General features: G+C 35.5%; 2 protein-coding genes across 2 annotated transcripts; one reads left to right on the top strand and one right to left on the bottom strand.

The window, feature by feature from the left end:
• Window positions 1–2,404: 2,404 nt before the first annotated feature.
• On the top strand, window positions 2,405–6,077 carry arl2bp (ADP-ribosylation factor-like 2 binding protein). The gene is made up of 7 exons (XM_053500639.1): window positions 2,405–2,554; window positions 2,808–2,877; window positions 2,981–3,042; window positions 3,147–3,253; window positions 3,335–3,420; window positions 3,677–3,773; window positions 4,823–6,077. Exons 1-7 carry the CDS (start codon window positions 2,533–2,535, stop codon window positions 4,928–4,930), a joined length of 552 nt encoding a protein of 183 aa, XP_053356614.1. The 5' UTR covers window positions 2,405–2,532; the 3' UTR covers window positions 4,931–6,077.
• A 358-nt stretch (window positions 6,078–6,435) lies between these two features.
• pllp (plasmolipin) lies at window positions 6,436–11,730 on the bottom strand. The gene is made up of 4 exons (XM_053500718.1): window positions 11,399–11,730; window positions 8,548–8,721; window positions 7,897–8,013; window positions 6,436–7,189 (listed from the first exon to the last, which is right to left on the bottom strand). The coding sequence occupies exons 1-4, from the start codon at window positions 11,534–11,536 to the stop codon at window positions 7,082–7,084; spliced, it is 537 nt and encodes a 178-aa protein (XP_053356693.1). The 5' UTR covers window positions 11,537–11,730; the 3' UTR covers window positions 6,436–7,081.
• Window positions 11,731–17,755: the final 6,025 nt, after the last annotated feature.

Below are 17,755 nucleotides of genomic sequence, written 5' to 3'. Positions count from 1 at the left end.
AAAATAGTTCAATCTAATCTAAAATAACTACTAATCCTGAGGATTTGTAAGATATATTTCTTCATAGCATGACAGATTTTTTAGTAAAATCTTTTAAGTTAGCTGGGCCCTCGGGTTTCTAACAAATATTAATTTATTCATTTTAACAGCTGTATCCACGTCAAGAACAATGGCTCCATATTATTTTCCAATAATAACCTGGCTTAAATCGAGACATACCCAGAACAGGATGCCAAGTCATCACAGGGCACCATGCACACCTACATTTGCCTATGGGTAATGTAGAGTTGTTAATCCACCCTACTAACATCTTTGGGAGGTAGGAAAACTTAGAAAACCCTGAGTAAATCCTATATTCACAGGCCTAACAAATATGCAATATTTTGAAGTACATTACCACGGTTACTCTTTATATTTCTATTGCATAGAAAAGTGGTTAGCACTGAAGCCTTGCATCTCCAGGGTCCAGGTTGGATTCCCGGCCAAGTGCGATTCCTGCCTCTGTTTGCATGGAATTTGCATGTTCTCCCCATGCTTTGTGAGTTTTCTCCGGGTAGTCTGGTTTTCTCCCACAGTCCAAAAACATGCAGATTAGGGGAATTGGCATTCCCAAATCGGACATAGTTTGTGAACGAGTGTGTCTGTGTGTTCCCTGTGATGGATTGGCACCCCGTCCAGGGTGTACCCCGCCTCATGCCCTTAGTCTTTTGAGATAGATCCTGTATACAGAATAAACCAGTGTAGACAAGGAGGGAGTGCGGACTGTCTTATCACATTGTTGTAGCTAGTCCAAATAAAAGATTAAATTTTACTCAAGATACTAGAAGCATGGGGTGGACCCTTGATTTGCTGTGCGACCATGCTGCCTTTACAAATATTTAAACAGAAAAATAAACAGGCAAAAAAAAAAAAAAAACACTTTTAGAAAAAAATGGAGACTTCTTGTATATGATGCCCAGGCCTGAGGACTAAAACTGCATTTTTACCCTACATATTTTGAGCAAATGTTAATATTATACATACTGTAAGCAGGTCCCCAGAGCATCAGATCAATCTGTATTCAGTACATTTCTCAATTATCTCCTTGCTGTGCCAAACCTATTAAAAAAGGAATATGTTTCCCAGATTACTAAGTAAAAGTGGTATCTGGTACTAATACAAATAATAAATGTCAGTGATTTCTTCAGTCACTTAGATCACTTATGATCATGCTTGGGTTTGGTTTTTTCTGTTTTATTTTGTACATAATAAAAATAACTAATCAATTACAGATCAATGTATTTACTAGAATTTAGCAAAAAAAACCTTACCATCTACTGTATACTATTTTATTGTGTATACAGGGTCGCAGGGTGCTGGAGCCTATCCCAGGAGATGTAGGACATGAGGAGGGGGTACATGTGGTGCCAATCGCATGGCACACAGACATACAAACTCTCACACTTGCATTCATACTATAAGCAATTCGGGGGCACATAGCCCTTTTTTCAGAGCATTTTAGATATTAATTATTTTGCAGCTTTTTTTGTGGTTTAGGATTGTGTAGTATAGATTGTAGGGTAGAATATCCTTGATGTATGTGAAAACCCAAATACACAGTTTGAAGTTTAAAGCCTTCCCGTTAACACACACTCGCATTGACCTATGCTGTGTTGCCGGCACACATCTGTCCCATTTGGGTTTTAAGGGTTTTAATTAAGCTAATTTGCATGTCTTTGGACTGTGGGGTGCCAATCCATCACAGGGTACACACATGCTCATTTATACGCAACAGGTAATTTAAGAACGCCACTGGTCCTAATCTGCATGTCTTTGGACAGTGGGAGGAAACCAGATCACCCAAAGGAACCCAACCAAGCAAACAGACCAGAGGTGGAAATCGAACCTGGATGCCGAAGCGACAGTGCTAAGCTCTATGCCACAGTGCCCCCTTTCTATCACTTTGAAGATAAATTCCAGTTTGATTCTGATTCTTACCGCTCATGAATGGTTTGCATTTTGTACATTTTGGCAACAAAAAACACCAGAGAGTTATGCGTTCCAGTCATTTTGGGTTACTTGAAAAAGGGTGAAAAAAAAAGAGAAAATGTTCTGTGTTGTTTAACATTAATATCAGTAAATTAAAGCGTAATTTCTGTGCTCTTTAGCTTTCGATCTCAAACCTAAGTGTCTTTAGTGTATAGCAAAAAGGGAAATAATTGGCTTTGATGTTCCGATACTGCCTTTTGTAGCATGTCTAAAGTGACAAGTTCGCGTTTTATACCGGTAGAGGGAGCCTGAAACCCACGTTTAAATCTCAAAATTAACGTTTATTTATCTCTATATACATAATTATAATGTTTATATTTGTCCTACAATTCCTGTTAAGCATGCAGCTATTTTAGGTATTCAGCACTGGTAAGAACTTGGGAGTCGGAACCTAAATACTTAGCTCTGTTCCTTACCGGAAGAATTTAATGGCGGTCCGTATTTTCCCGTTGCCTTGGCAGACAGAAACCAACTGGGTGTAATTGTGGTGCGTTGAGTCGAGTAATGATGGACGTTCAGGAGAAGGGTAAGCTAGTTCACTGTTTTTCTTTATTCCTTTATAAATCTTAAGAAAAAAATAAGGTAGCTTTATTCCCAAAATGCTTGCTTTTACATTAGAACCCCCCCAAAAAAAATATTTAACGTTGCTAACTACCTGATTAGCGAGATGCTAAATAGTTAAATAGCCAGCAGGTTATATTTTTAACATTCACCCTTTTCAATAAGCATATATTAAGGTTAAATGAACAAAGTTGTTTTTTATTTGTCATATTTTTAAGATCTGATCACTAAAGAGGAGAATATTGTTGAGATGAGAGACTTGGATGATGAAGAATTTTCTATCTCAGTGTGAGTCTGTCACTCAAATACCATTATTGCTATAAAGATGATACAGATGAAAAAAGGTTTAATTATGTAACCAACTATGTATATTACATAATTTTCTTTTAAGATCATCAAAGGCGGATGCGTTGTTTGATGCTGTAATTGGGAACATTGAGGCTATCATAATGGGTAAGTCCTACAGATTTGATTACACCAACCATAATTATATTCTTTGCAGAGAATATGCTGCTTTCTGTATGCGAAAACTATTAACATTCAAATCTTTTTTACAGAAGACGATTTTTTGAATCTTCAGCGATCCTTCATGGAGAAGTATTACCTAGAGTTTGATGACACAGAGGAGAACAAGCTTATTTATACACCAATTTTTAATGAATATGTAAGCTGTTTAATGTAAACTTGTTAATTAATTCTCTGGAGTCAGTTCTCGTAATTAAGGAGCTCATTGTTGATTGAGCAGATTGAGCTCTTGGAGAAGTATCTGGAACAACAGCTGATAGAGAGGATTCCTGCGTTTAACATGAATGACTTTACTCGTTCTCTTCAGTAAGTTGTTTCTTTTCCAATTTGAGACCACTTTCCCTTTACTCATAAACTTCTAATTTGATAGTATATCAAATTAGAAGTTTATGAGTAAAGAATATAGACCTATATAAACTATATATTAGAATATAGACTTCTAATTTGCAGGGCATGACATGGTGTGATTTAATTAAAAAATTAGCTGCAATGATAGACATTTTTCACACATCTTTGTTGCATAAAAAAATAATGTTCTTTGTTTATTTATTTACTGTCTAAGGCAACACAAAGAAGATGTCTCAGGGGATGTATTTGACATACTCCTCACCTTTACAGACTTCATGGCCTTTAAAGAGATGTTCCTTGATTATAGAGCCGTAAGTATTTGCTTATTTATGAAATTCAGATGCATTTTTGCTGTTCGTTCTCCTCTGTCTTTCTTCAAGACTTTTCATCCTGCACATGTGCTGCTCACTTCACTGTTTTATCCCCACCCCCACATACCCCACACATACCCCACACATACCCCACACATACCCCACACATACCCCCCACACACCATGCTGTGTTAATTTCTAAAGACTTGTGCTTGAAAAACAAAGAGAGAAATGGAAAAGTAATTGGACCTTTTTAAAAATGCCCCTGTTCCTGAGACTGTCCCAGGAGCTTGTTGGAGAACAAACTGAAACTCGGGTTTTGAATTCTCTGCATAATTGTTAAAAGGCTCAGCCACATGAGCAATGCTCAGACTTTTCGAACATGAGCATTAGCTTAAAGTCATACCACCAAGTCTCAACAGATTTAAGTTTAGACTTTGACTAGATCACATAAAGACCAATTATGGTCTTAAGTTGTTCGGGTCCTGAAGACCTACTACCACCATCACACTACTACCACCATGTTTGGCTGTTGGTATGATGTTCTTTTCATAAAACACTGTGTTAGATGTTGTCAGATGTAATGGGATGCACACCTGGAAAAAGTTAAATTTTTGTTTTATTAGTTCAAAGAATATTTATCCAAAAATTATCTTTTTTAAATTTGTAAAAACTTTTTCACAAGGGGCAAGGTAGGTTTGGACACATTTTTTTCTTCTTTAATAAATGAAATTATTTTTTAAAGCTACTTTTTGTATTTATTCAGGTTATCTTATGAAAATATCTGGATAATATAATGATAAATATAAAGACTACATCATTCTGATGTTTGTTTATTGGGCATATGTATTGATAGTTTCACAATATATGCAATAAAAGATCACTGAAATTGTTTACAGACACATAACAGTAGCTGTAATACAACAGCAAATGAGATGTTCAAGATGTTTATGACCATAATTAACATGAACCATTTAAAAGCTATTCAACATATCTGCCCAAGATATGGCATTTATAAAACATTTGACCTCCTTTCGTTTTTTGTGCAGGATCGAGAAGGAAGAGTGCTGGATCCAAGTACTGACCTGGTGGTGAAATCATTGAGATCACCAGCTTCCACAGCAATCCCTTCTGCGACAGGATCAGACATTCTCTAAACCAAGAAACGCTAAAGTCTCTTCTATTACAGAGAAAAAACCTGACTTCATCATGTCCGTAAGCCTGTTCAGCTTTGTAGTCTTTTTTTTTTGGCTGCCATATTAGTTTAACGAATGGGATCACGAGTTTGTTCTGGTTTAATATTTAAACTTGATGTTAAAACGTCCTGCTTTCTAGTGCAGTTTTGTCGCACAGTATTCTGACGGTTTACTCAAAGATTTAGATTTTTTCTCTCCACAATCCTACTACATAACAGGTAAATTTGGTAACTGCTGTAAAAAGAGTAAAGCCGCCGTTGTTGGTGTGTGTTCTGCTGTCTGATCGAAAAGCACCATGTAACATGCCTGTATTAAAAAAGTTTATTATAAAGGTACAATGAAACGTTTTATAACTTTTATAGAACATGTACTTTTGCAGCTCTTCAAAAAAGTGGATTTCTACTCAAATTAATATCTATTTCAAACTCCTGCAAGGTATAAATATTTTTGTTTGTTACAGTATGTTGTGTATGTGTGTGTATAAAGACTGAATGTATTTTATGTTTTTGTATGTAAATATCATGGTATTCTGAATAAGCTTATGACTGTAATTTTACTTGCATCAAATATGAAAAAAACATGAAAACATTTATAGACTGGTATTGTAAAACACAGAACTTCTGAACCTTAAATATTACATACATGTTTAATCTGGTGTAATAAAAACAAAGTCATCCTGTATAACTTTACAATCATACAAAATAGGTTTGCATGTAAACCAGAGGTTCTGGACAGGGATGAGGTGAAGCCTCATTTGAGTGTCGAGGCTTCCCAGCCAATAGTTTCATCACAAGGTTCATTCCATAAAGTTTCATTCAAGGCTGATTGTACTGCCATCTAGTGGACAAATCTTGTGTAGAAACTGGATTGTAACATTGCAAACCAGAACATGGTGTGCATGTTTGTGCACGTTACATTTTTATTTTATATATTATGGCAAGCCGTTTAGGAAAATATTCATGAGAGAATTAAATGAAAAGTCTATATATATTTAATGAAAAGTCTGTATATATTGAATGGATTCTGAATATATGGTATGAAACTCGATATATATTGAATGGATTCTGAATATATTGAATGAAAAGTCTGAATATATTGAATGAAAAGTCTGAATATATTGATTGGATTCTGAATATATTGAATGAAAAGTCTGAATATATTGATTGAAACATGACGTCATCGAAACACAGCGCCATCTTTAGGAGGAATGAACGAGTCTGCGAGAAACTTGGTTGCTGCGATTCTGAGAAATGAAGAGATGGTCAACACGTTAGTGAGTGCGTGTACGGCCCAAAGTGGTGCCGTAAGCCTAAATATTATAATATATATCGAGTTTCATTCAATATATTCAGACTTTTCATTCAATATATATGGAGTTTTCATTAAATTCTCTCATGAATATTTTCCTAAGCGGCTTGTCATTATATATATATATATATATATATATATATATATATATATATATATAAGAAGTACATGTAAAATTCATTATGAAATGCAAAAATAATCGGAATTAATCCATTTAAAAACAAAAATCTCCAATATAATGATTCAGTCACTTGAGGCTCGGTTGGTCGTTGATCACGTGACTCTCAGGGACCTGACACGCGCCTCAAAGCGAGCCCTCAATTGGACACGCCCCCTTCTGCTCGATACAAGCTTCGGAGCTTCTGTGTCACAGTAACGTCACTACTGTACACTTCAAAAGACAATATATGTATAAATAATATGATCAAGTAAAACATATTCAATATAGAAAAAGTTCTCTAAAATAAAATTTTGAAATTATATTTATAGCCTGGATTTGGATGCTTTACACATTTCAAGCTTTAGAATTGCTTGTCCTATTGACAGTCATTTTTAAAATCCCTTTTCAATAGAATAAAAGCATGATATTAGGCTAACTATAATCTTGTAATAGGAAATGCTAGATTTATTTGACTATATTGAAGATGTGGTGACTTGTGTGAGATGTGGTAAGATTTCATTTTTGCTGTGTAATAGAACAACCGTTCTATCCAGTGCCAGTACAGTTCATCATGATATCCTTCAGGTCCCTGTAAGAATTCAGTGAGTCCCATGTCGGACCATAAGCACAGACACGGCATGTCTCTACACAGGAACGGTAGTCATGGCTGCGTTTCCTCCATCACCCTTCCATTCCATGTAAGCGAAGGCAGTGCTGGCACCATAAGCTATTGTCACTAAAATGCCAAAAAACTGGGAGAAAAAAAAAAAGATCTGAATCAAACCCATGACCAGGCTTGAAATTGTAGATGATAAACAGTACAAATACTTTGAAAAGCAGTTCCTTTGTTTAAATGCCATAGTCATCTATAATGTAAGTTTTTACATTATTGACCTTTTGATCACGATTGTGATGACAGGTCTATTTGGCAACAGGAAATTGTGCCCATGTCATGTGTTTCTCAGTTCTTTGCATGGACTTTGACCAGGCTTGGTATATAAGCTCAACTTTTTAAAGTGCCATAAACTCATATGCACTGCTCCATAAACCTTCCCTGTTGTTGGAGGCCCTTGTTTTACAATCCTTGGTGCTTTTTACACAACGTAGGCACTGATTTGCTCATAAACAATAGCAATCATTTAATTAGTAATTGATGTTTCAGTAACAATAAATTACACTTCACTGTCTGTATAGACAGTAACAACAAGTAAAATCAAGTAACAAAAAGTAAAATCAAAATGTTTGTATCTGGTCACTTCAAAGGCCAAACTCTATGATACTGTATACATCACTCCCATACTCATCAAACCCTTCAGTGACCTTCCAGCTATGTAAATGGAGAGATCAAGAGATCACTCCCAATAGGATAGAAATGCCTTATCATGGGACAAATGTGACTCAGAATTAGTTTGTATTGACTTTGGGGAAAATGTAGCTGACATTAATAGCCTTCACTTACCGCAGATGCTGCCATGTGATCAAAGTGATAACCCTTTATAAATGCAGTGACTGAAACTGCATTTGCCAGAAAGGCTGTGAAATATAGGATACATGCAACAGCATAAAACACCAGCAGCTGAAAAAAAAGTAAAAAACAAAACAGAAGAACATGTTATATTATGCATGAGTAACTGTTTTATCTTACTGTGTTTGATAATACATAATAATGTACTGCGGTATACTACACTGCCTGGACAAAAGGGTGTTTGTTTTAGATGGGTCAAATCACTTGAACTCTTGGTTAGGTTGCATTTAAAATATCAATAGTAGAAATCAGAGCTTTGTGATGAGTGAAAGAAAGAGCATTTACACACACACAATGTAACTTTAACTCTCGGGATTGGGACTAAACAATCGTGGGTTGCTTTACTCAGTCAGGTCTACGTTCGGTTCATGTTATAAAGTCAATAAAAAGAAGTCAGCTGACAAGCTGACACTGAATTACCATTTTATCAAATATCAATTTCATGACTCAAATTTTGAAAGCATGATAAACCATTTTCACACGTGATCTGGCCACCACATCACCCAGCGTAATTAAAGCTAAAGATCAAATGTAACTTTTTGAGAGGGGCCGGGCAGTGAGTATCCCTGGAAAACATTCACTTACTGCTAGAGGCCAGGATACGAAGGGCACATTTTGCCTCATATCGAAAGTAAGCATGATGAAGAGCACAATGGTGAGGATCCACAGTGTTATGCTCACAAACAACACCCAGCCATAGGCAGGCACTGCCCAGTAGGCAGCACTGGAGATAAGTGCCCACACCAGCAAGCCAAAAACCTACAGGGATATAATAATAAAAATAACTGAACACTGTATTCTGTTAAAGATAGGAATTAGAAAAAGAAAACGTGATAGAGAAAACTTAAAAGAAAAAAATAGATTCATTTCAAAACAAGCATAATCACCCTAAACAGTTCCAGAGAAAAATTATTATTTTTCTTATTTATTTTTTTAATGCGTAACCAGTTCACTTACTCACTACTCAATCACTCACTCACTACCTTTAACTGCTTTATCCTGATCAGAGTTAGGTTGAGTCAGAAATACAACCTGAATGGTATACCAGTCTATTTCTGGACACAATGCACACAATGCACCCACTCCTTGAATCCTACTCCTATTGGCTATTCCTATAATTTATCTATACATATAATAAAACTGTAAAGTTGGTATATCAGTACATTGAAGATATTTGCAAAAAAATAATTTGGGGGGACGTAAGATAAGAAATAGAACACATCAAGATGATTTGGGGAATTTTTTCTGTCAGTTTGTTTGTCTGTTTGTGCACACATCACGTCAAAACTACTGAACAAGTTTTAATGGGGTTTTCAGAGGTGTATTTGGGTGACCTTAAGGTAACATATAGCTTTTATTTCATTTTATCAGCCCATGGGAAGAGAAGATATGCTACTTTGAAATTTAAATAGAAAGCCCTCTTATATCATAAAAAAGTTTACCTTGAAAACATTATTAGTTTATCCCAAAATTCAACAGGTGGCGCTGTGCATTTTTAAATACACGCTTATGAGTGTGCAGTTGAAATCTACTTATAAATAATAAAGGTGAACACTTCACAGTGACACATGTCACATGAGTGTTAATTCCAAAATTCAATAGATGGCGTTGTAAATGTGTGGCATGTTTTTGATAGGAAGAAGGAAACCAGAGAACCCAGAGGAAACACACACAAAAATGGGGGAAACAAATGAAACGCCAAACCTAAACAAGTTTCAAGTAGGAATAAATTCCTATACAAAATTAATCACTTTCTGCACATCTCTTTTAAAACGGGGCAATGGCAGAAAATTTTTTGCACATAGTATTATCTGTCACATTATAAATTACATTCCAATGTAAAATTATTCTCTTTTGTTGAAATGTTAAAAAATACATGCATATGGTTCTGTGGTAAAGTGTTTAGTTTTATTTGTAGGCTACTTTAGACTCTAAGCAGCAAAACCATCATACAGCATGTAAAGAAATCAAGTGTTATTTTATTTTATTTTTAAAACTTTTATTTTATTTTATTTAAAAGTAAAAGTGGGGGAAGTGGAATGCTGGACCAGGACCCCCCAAAAAATAGTTTCTGTTAAGAATTAACCAAAATAATAAAAAAAATAATAATGGTTAAAAATATAAGAATTAGAAACAGATACTACTACTTTTTTTTTTTACCTATTAGAGCACAACCTACAGTACTTCAGCAGTAATTCTGTCCACAAAATCCTAAACTGTTCAGCATTATGTATTTTAAAGCCTGATAAATGGTTCTAGGCCAGAGATAAATGAATGAATTTAGTTTTTTAAAATAAGAGTAAATGTGAGTTAAAGTCTCACGTCAACTGATATTTAATATTATAACCCTAATAACATGATTATTGCGGCCACTATTATTTTCTATTCTATATCTGATTAGATGTTTCCAATAACACAGTTTAGTACAATGCATATCTTTGAGCCAAATCAATTATTAATTTATAAAAGGGTCTCAGCTTGCTGTTGGTGGCATGAGCCTACCAACCGGCATATTGAAAGGGCATGACACCTGAGATCTGGCATACAGATGTCATGCCTCTCAATATGCTGACTATAAACAGTCCCGAGGATTGGAATTTAAGGACATGCACAATAACAATATGAAAAATATAATAAAGGTAATAATAATAATAATAATAATAATCATCATTACCAATATTGTAGTTGTGAATTATACAGCATTATTTAAAAAGGACAAACAAGAGCCAGCACACAATTGTACACAAGGAGGAAAATAGATGAAGTAATTTGAAGTTTGCTTTGGGATAAACAAACAACACTTGTTATCATTCAAGTTTCACATTCAGCTGAAAGAATCTGCAAGAAGAATATAAACAGTAAAAAAGCCACACCGTTTCACTTTTATTATTACTATACCCTGTATAGAGTCATTTCATATCTTTTGCACAACTGGGTTACAGATAACTGCAGTGTAACCAGTGTAGACAAAGGCTGGAAATTATTATAAAGGGTGTGACACAAGACCTGAGTAGAAAAACCTGATTGTCTCAACAGAAAACAGTTTTTAACCTTGTGTTAAACACTAGACATCGTTAAAGGTCTTAATTATAACATAACACATTTTTTATACTATTATTATTCCATAAATTAAAAATTATGGCTTACCATGTTTATGAAGCAAATTCCAACTAAATTTTTTTTAAACCTGATTTAAAAGAATAGGACAAATGACATATGGAGTGCGTGGATAACGTGAATTTCTCATCGAATCCTTGTAAGTCTTGCTGAGACATTATTAAGATTAACCATGCATGGCCAAAGCAGGTGGCAGACAGGCAGGAGAAAGTGTAAATGAGAGGATTGAAAGGGTGTAGGATTACAAAACGCTTTATATTAAAGAAAAAGGTAAGAAAGTTACACATTAGATTATTAACAGTCTCTTTTTTTTACTTACAATCTCCACCAGCAAAAGTATCCCAGGCACGCTCTTAATGAAGTTCAAGTCAATAGATGCATTCATGATGTGTGTGGGACCTGTCTCAAGCTGAGGCGAGCTGGTTTGAGTGTTCACCTTCCCAGGAAAGTCTGCCATTCCTTTGTATTCCTGTTCCAGAAGCCTTGTGATCAGGCTGTGTACCCTTTCACAAAAGACAAATGTTAGAAGAGGATAAACTAAACAGAGGAAGGTTCACTGATCCAGCCAGTGCAGGATCTTCCTAGCAACTCTATCCAAATAGACAGGTGCCTTATGACACCTCTCTCTCTCTCTCTCTCTCTCTCTTTCTTTTATACACGCTTTATCTCTCTGTCAAACTCAATTTCTCTCATGCTTTTACGATCTCTATCTCTCTCTCTCTCTCTCTCTTTGACACGCACACACACACACACACACACACACACACACACATGCTCTGTCACACTCTACTTTTAATCTGTTAAAGCGTTTTTTTGTGTAAAAGCGTTTACTTGTGTACATAGGGCTTGACAAGAGTTAATAAATAACTATCACATGACCTAAATAAATACCTGACAGTGTTGCCCAACCAGTCAAAGAATAAAGGATTGAGTTTAGTTAGTTTAAAAAGGACTATTTGTGAATACACACACCCTTGATAAATAAAAATAGAACACCAAAGTCTGTAAAAAGTTGGTAGCTGTTGGACTGCCATTTCAAACTTACCAAGGCTGCAGTCCAATCTGAAATGTGAAAAATGTTTTGCAGCCAACCCAAATCGTTAATTACATGATAAACGCATGAGTCGAAGATAAAGAATGAAGAATATCATGTTGTTTAAATTCCATGGCCTTGTTTTATCATTTTTGGTTACTTTTTAAATGTAAATACATCATTAAAAATATTTATGGGAATTTTAATCCTAATTACAAAATTGAAAGAAAAGAAAAATTGAAAGAAAAAGAAAATTAAAAAAAACTTTTATTATTATTATTTTTTAATAACACCCTGTGACCCACCTGCTGTACCCTTACTAGGGTCCGCTCACTAGGGGGAGCCGACACTTTTGAAATTAATTTGAGTGTGTTTAATTCAAATACCATGCTGTTAACATACACACACCACTTTGGTAGGCAAACCTGTTCAACTGCCTGGCAATGTAAATATTTAATCAGCCAAGTATCTATAAGCCATAGACTTATATTCGATCCATGGAGTAAGTCCAGGTAAATTGGGGCACTTCATGTGAACTTCAAGTCGAATTTCCATTCTCAGCTTTAGTTGATAACTGATTATAGAAAAAAACATTAAAAAAAAAAAAGTTTTGCCAAATATTAAAAACAGTTAAATTGTGATTTTTTCCCCCTTTTTTATATATTTTTAAGAAAACTTTAATTACATTTTATTTTGACAGATTTTGATTGTTGAATCTGTAGAACAGCAGGCTAGACAAATAGTCTAAAATTTACAATCAACTGTTTTTGTTATATTTTAAAATCTAACTAATGTAAAAATAAATACATTAATAAATAAATGTCTGTAGCAGTACAGGACAAAATGATTAGTATCTTTGGTACCCATAAAGAAACTCACAGCCGTATTTTGTGTACCAGAGTCCATTTCTATGCATTTTCTTAAATAAATAAAGCCAGAAGCAATTAAACATCTGTACATAAAACATTTTTTTTTTGTTATCAAACCCATGATTGTAAACCTTCCACTTGAGCATTTTTCCATTTGTGGGTTATAATACCCTACACTAGACTGTATACCCTAATACCTAAGACTATATGTAGCTTATATCCTAATTCCCTAGACTAGACTGTTGGCGTTCCTGAATTGACCGTAGTGTGTCAATGGGTCTGTGAGTGTGTGTGCCCTGCGATAAATTGGGTGTACCCCACCTCATATCCTAAGTACAGCCCTCCCACCACCCCGCGACCCTTTATACAGGATAAAGCAGTATAGATAATGATTAAGTGAGTATTATAAAGTGCACCCTTGACTTCCAGATTCTAGTGATAGCAGCAGCAAGAGAAAAAGGCAAAGTTTGGAGTTGGAGGTAATATTACTGGTGTCCATTGATGTCTATCAATGATCAATTTATATTACTTGACTCAGCACAGCTTTTGCAATCACAAGTAAAAAATATTCTTTAACATAGTCCTAGTCAACATGTAAATGGGTATTCTTTTTAAAAGGGAGGTTTTCCTCTGTCATTCTTACAAAAATATTTGGCCACATCACCAACATACTGTGACAACCCTAACTATGAAGCCATTACATATGTATGACTGCAATAGACCTCCAGGGGTGGACCAGTGCGTGTTCGGTGTCACCCCCTCTGATGGTGTCATCAGGTACAGACCGCGCCCCCTGAACCACTGTAATCATGCTGCTGTACTTAAGTGAACAGTAGCTAAGTGCACATTTGGTTTATTATGATCCACCATGCCTACTTTGAACAAAAGTTGTAGAATCTTTACCTAGAATAATCAAAGCCACATTAAGGTGATTTCTATAATAAATAAATGTAAATTCTATTAATTCTATAAACATGCAATAAATGTCAGGGGTAGCTCAGTGGTTAAGGCCTTGGACTACGGTTTGGAAGATCACAGGTTCAAACCCCACAACCACCAAGTTTCCACTGTTGGGCCCTTGAGCAAGGCCCTTAACGCTTAGATGTGTAATGAGATGCTCTGGATAAGAGTGTCTGCCAAATGCCTAAATGTTTAGGTGTGCCTTTGACATTTGGCAACCAATGCCATTACCATTTTGCAATTTGGAGAGAACTGTTCATGGGCCTTCATTACATGCAGTAGCTGGGTCATGTAAACGTGGTAAAGCTGTGCCAGAACTAGGTTGTAATAATTTTTCTATCTGGGAGGGCATAATGTTTTGCATTTTAATGTTATAACTGATTTAGACTGATTCTGTTGCTGCATTACTGCCCTATTACTTCTGCTCTATTATCTAAGATCTTTATCCAATAACTGCATCTGTTTTATACACATTTTATGTATGTACTAGGTAATCCTAGCTATGTACTCTAAACCTGCAGTTCCCAAGAAATTTTGGTAATTTTAAACAGTCCTTTTTTATTCCATTATTTTCCATTCATAAACGTGATAAGTTATAAGTGATATAAATAAATGCTTGGGCCTTTAAAAAACTAAATCTTAAAAATCTTAAGTCTTCACTATTTTTACAGTGGGTCTAGAGAATCACTCACTTTAAAATAATCACATTTTGTTGCTTTGCAGTCTAAAATAAAGAGAGATTTTTCAGAAGACACAGTTTTTTCGTTTTATCCAGCTGTATTTACTCAGTGCAACATTTTAAATCCGAATGAAAGATATAACACCAACATGTCAGAAAAAAATAGAAAAAGAAAAAACAGAATCATTGATTTGGAAAAGGATCACCCCACTCTTTCTAACAATTTAATTGCAGATGCATTCAGGTGAAGCTAATCATCTTCTTAATTGAACATAAAGCCTTTGCTGGTCCCTGGTATTGCACCTGAAGCAAACAAACAACTGGGTGGCAAGGCCTTGTCAAAAAATCTCTGGGATTCAGCTGTGCACAGTCACAGGTCATGAGATACAAAAGAAATTCGAAGGCTTTATCACTTCTTAGAAGAACAATTAAGTCTATTATTAAGAAATGGAAGGTATTTGTTACAGATCCTTCCTGGCCCAGCACGTCGCCACAAACGACAAATGTTGTCAGGAGGAAACTGGTCAGAGAGGAATTTATGACGAATGATGTGAGCATGTGACAACAATAGAATACATTCTTATATGGAAGACTTGCAAGAAAAAAAAAGACACTCCTTAAGGAAGGCCAAGTGCAGGCATGGCTGAGCTTTGCAAAAGCGCAGGTGGTTTTATTTGCAAACAACACCAAATGATATGTGTGGCACAAAGCCAATACAGCTCACCATCCAAACAACATCATTCCTACAGTTAAGCATGGAGGTGATGATATCCTGTTATTCAGTGCAACACCAACTTGTCGGGAAAAAAAACAGACTCACTAATTTGGAAGAGGATCCCCCCACTCCGAAACATGACTTGTAAACTCAATGGCACACTAAACTTTGCACATCTAGATTTGAAATATTTGTCCACTTTTCACTGTTTGTAACTGCAAGAACTGGAGCACTTGTCAGGATAGAAGGAAAATGGATGGTGCAAAATATTGTCAAATTCAAGAGGAAAATCTGCTGCCCTCTGCCAGGAAGTTGTCAATGAGAAGAGATTTTACCTTCCAACATGAAAAAGAATCAGAGTACACAGTGGTTGAAGGGGAAAAAAAGGTGAATATCTTTGCATGGCAAGTCCATGGGTAGGCAAGTTCGTTCCTAGAGAGCTTCAGCTCCAAAAACTCACCCGCCTGTAATCGTAAAGACCTTGTTTAGCTTTTTCCGGTGTGTTTGATTAGGGTTAGAGCTGAACTCTGCATGATTGCGGCTCTCTAGGACCAAACTTGCCTATTCCTGGCCTAGTCAGAGCCCAGACTTAAACCCCATTGAAAATCAATGGAATGGCTTGAAGACTGCAGTCAACAAACAGACACTATCAAATGTAACAGTGAACAGTTACAAACAGTGAACAGTGGACAAATATTTTAAATCTAGATGTGCAAAGTTTAGTGTGCCATTGAGTTTACAAGTCATGTTTCGGAGTGGGGGGGATCCTTTTCCAAATCAGTGAGTCTGTTTTTTTCCCCAACATGTTGGTGTTGCACTGAATAAATACAGCTGGATAAAACAAAAACTGTATCTGTTTTTGTTTCAGGTGGCAAAGCAACAAAATGTGATTATTTTAAACAGGGTGATGCCCACTGTAAAGGTTTCTTACCACTTTTACTAGTCAAGAGCGCCCTCTGTTGATTCGACAGTTAATCATTCCTCTCAGAATATGAGGGATATGAATGTACAAATATACTAAATACAAGGATTCTAGAGAAGCCTGAAGTGGACCTGGGAATTAGGATATTTTCTTGTCAGTGTTCTTGACACTGTAAAATGGAATATTGGAATAATTGTGATTAGTTAAATGCGATTTTGCTTCTGAAAAAAAGCAAGAAGGCAGAAATTCTAAAGAAAAAGGGGGGGGGGGGGGAGTCAAGCTTACAATCTTGATAGTTTCTAAGCATTTGTTTGTGTTCGTTCGTAAATAGTTTTTATTGATTGTCATTTTGTGCGACTGTTTATTTATATCTGTAAACAGGGTGAAAAATATAGATTTTGTCAAACCATATACCATTTTTAGTATGTATATAGGTGAATATGAGAGTAAGACAGGGGTGCAATTTGGCATGAGGAATATTTTATTTGCTATTATCTTCTTGTTTTTCTGGCTTTCTCATGTAAAGGCCAGTATGGAAAAGCCTTTCTTATGTATCTAGTGTACAATTTGTGCATTAAAATAACTATATAAATTAAACTGACTAAGTGTCTGGGGAAATAAGTTGACTGGAATGCAAACTAACTTTGATGTAATGAGAAGGATCTGAGCATTTAAAGAAGAGGAAGAAGCAGTAAGAGAAATAGTAAGTATTAAGAACAATGAAAACCTTGTACACAAAGTACAATCTTTATTAGACAATCTTAACTGGTATAATCAACAATCCTCTCTTTGTCATCACTATTTAAAAAAATATTTTCCACCTACTATTTACATCCTGCCACATAGTGGAATAGTGGAAGAAAGATTGCATAATCTCTGCTCTACAAACTGCCATGACTTTGTACATACTTTCCACACACACACACACACACACACACACACACAGAGACAGACTAAATAGCAGTAGTGTCTGGACACAGTGCCTCTGGTGTCTATTGGGTAATGATTCAGTAGGTCACCGTTTTTTTAAAAAGAAAGCGTGTGTGTGTGTATATGTAACAGATTTGTTTTTAACTCCTCAATGGTGTGTTACCTGAAATTCAAGCTGGCGGTTCTCTTCTTTGCTTCATTTTTACTATATTGATCGGATATAAAGCTTTAGTATCATTATGGACTAATAAACCATGTTGCATTCAAAAAGAAATTATGCTTAACTTACATAATGTAAGACTTACATAAGACATAGCACAGGAAAGCAAGATCTGGAACAACAGAAACATTTAGAATATGTTATTCAGCTTGAATCTGGTTCTAACATAAATACATCAATTCAACTTATGAATAAGTCAGATTATGATGAATATTCCTGTAAAATCGGTAGGAGTTGCATTTATCAGGTGTGTCATGTAGAAGAATTGTTGAGGGCGGGAAATAAGAGTCTCATCATTTTCCCGAAAAACTGACTGTCTCTGCATTCCATGGATCAGCTTCACACACA

This window comes from Clarias gariepinus, chromosome 7 (assembly GCF_024256425.1).
Source record: "Clarias gariepinus isolate MV-2021 ecotype Netherlands chromosome 7, CGAR_prim_01v2, whole genome shotgun sequence".
Classification (NCBI taxonomy): domain Eukaryota; kingdom Metazoa; phylum Chordata; class Actinopteri; order Siluriformes; family Clariidae; genus Clarias; species Clarias gariepinus.
This window is presented reverse-complemented; position numbering and strand designations above follow the sequence as displayed.

Coding starts and splice junctions, on each gene's coding strand:
- pllp (XM_053500718.1), bottom strand. CDS start 11,536: ATGGCAGACTTTCCTGGGAAGGTGAACACTCAAACCAGCTCGCCTCAG. Junction 8,722..11,398: donor TACTTTTGCTGGTGGAGATT/GTAAGTAAAAAA, acceptor ATATCCCTGTAG/GTTTTTGGCTTGCTGGTGTG. Junction 7,190..7,896: donor ATCACATGGCAGCATCTGCG/GTAAGTGAAGGC, acceptor TTTTTCTCCCAG/TTTTTTGGCATTTTAGTGAC.
- arl2bp (XM_053500639.1), top strand. CDS start 2,533: ATGATGGACGTTCAGGAGAAGG. Junction 2,878..2,980: donor GAAGAATTTTCTATCTCAGT/GTGAGTCTGTCA, acceptor TTTTCTTTTAAG/ATCATCAAAGGCGGATGCGT. Junction 3,043..3,146: donor CATTGAGGCTATCATAATGG/GTAAGTCCTACA, acceptor TCTTTTTTACAG/AAGACGATTTTTTGAATCTT.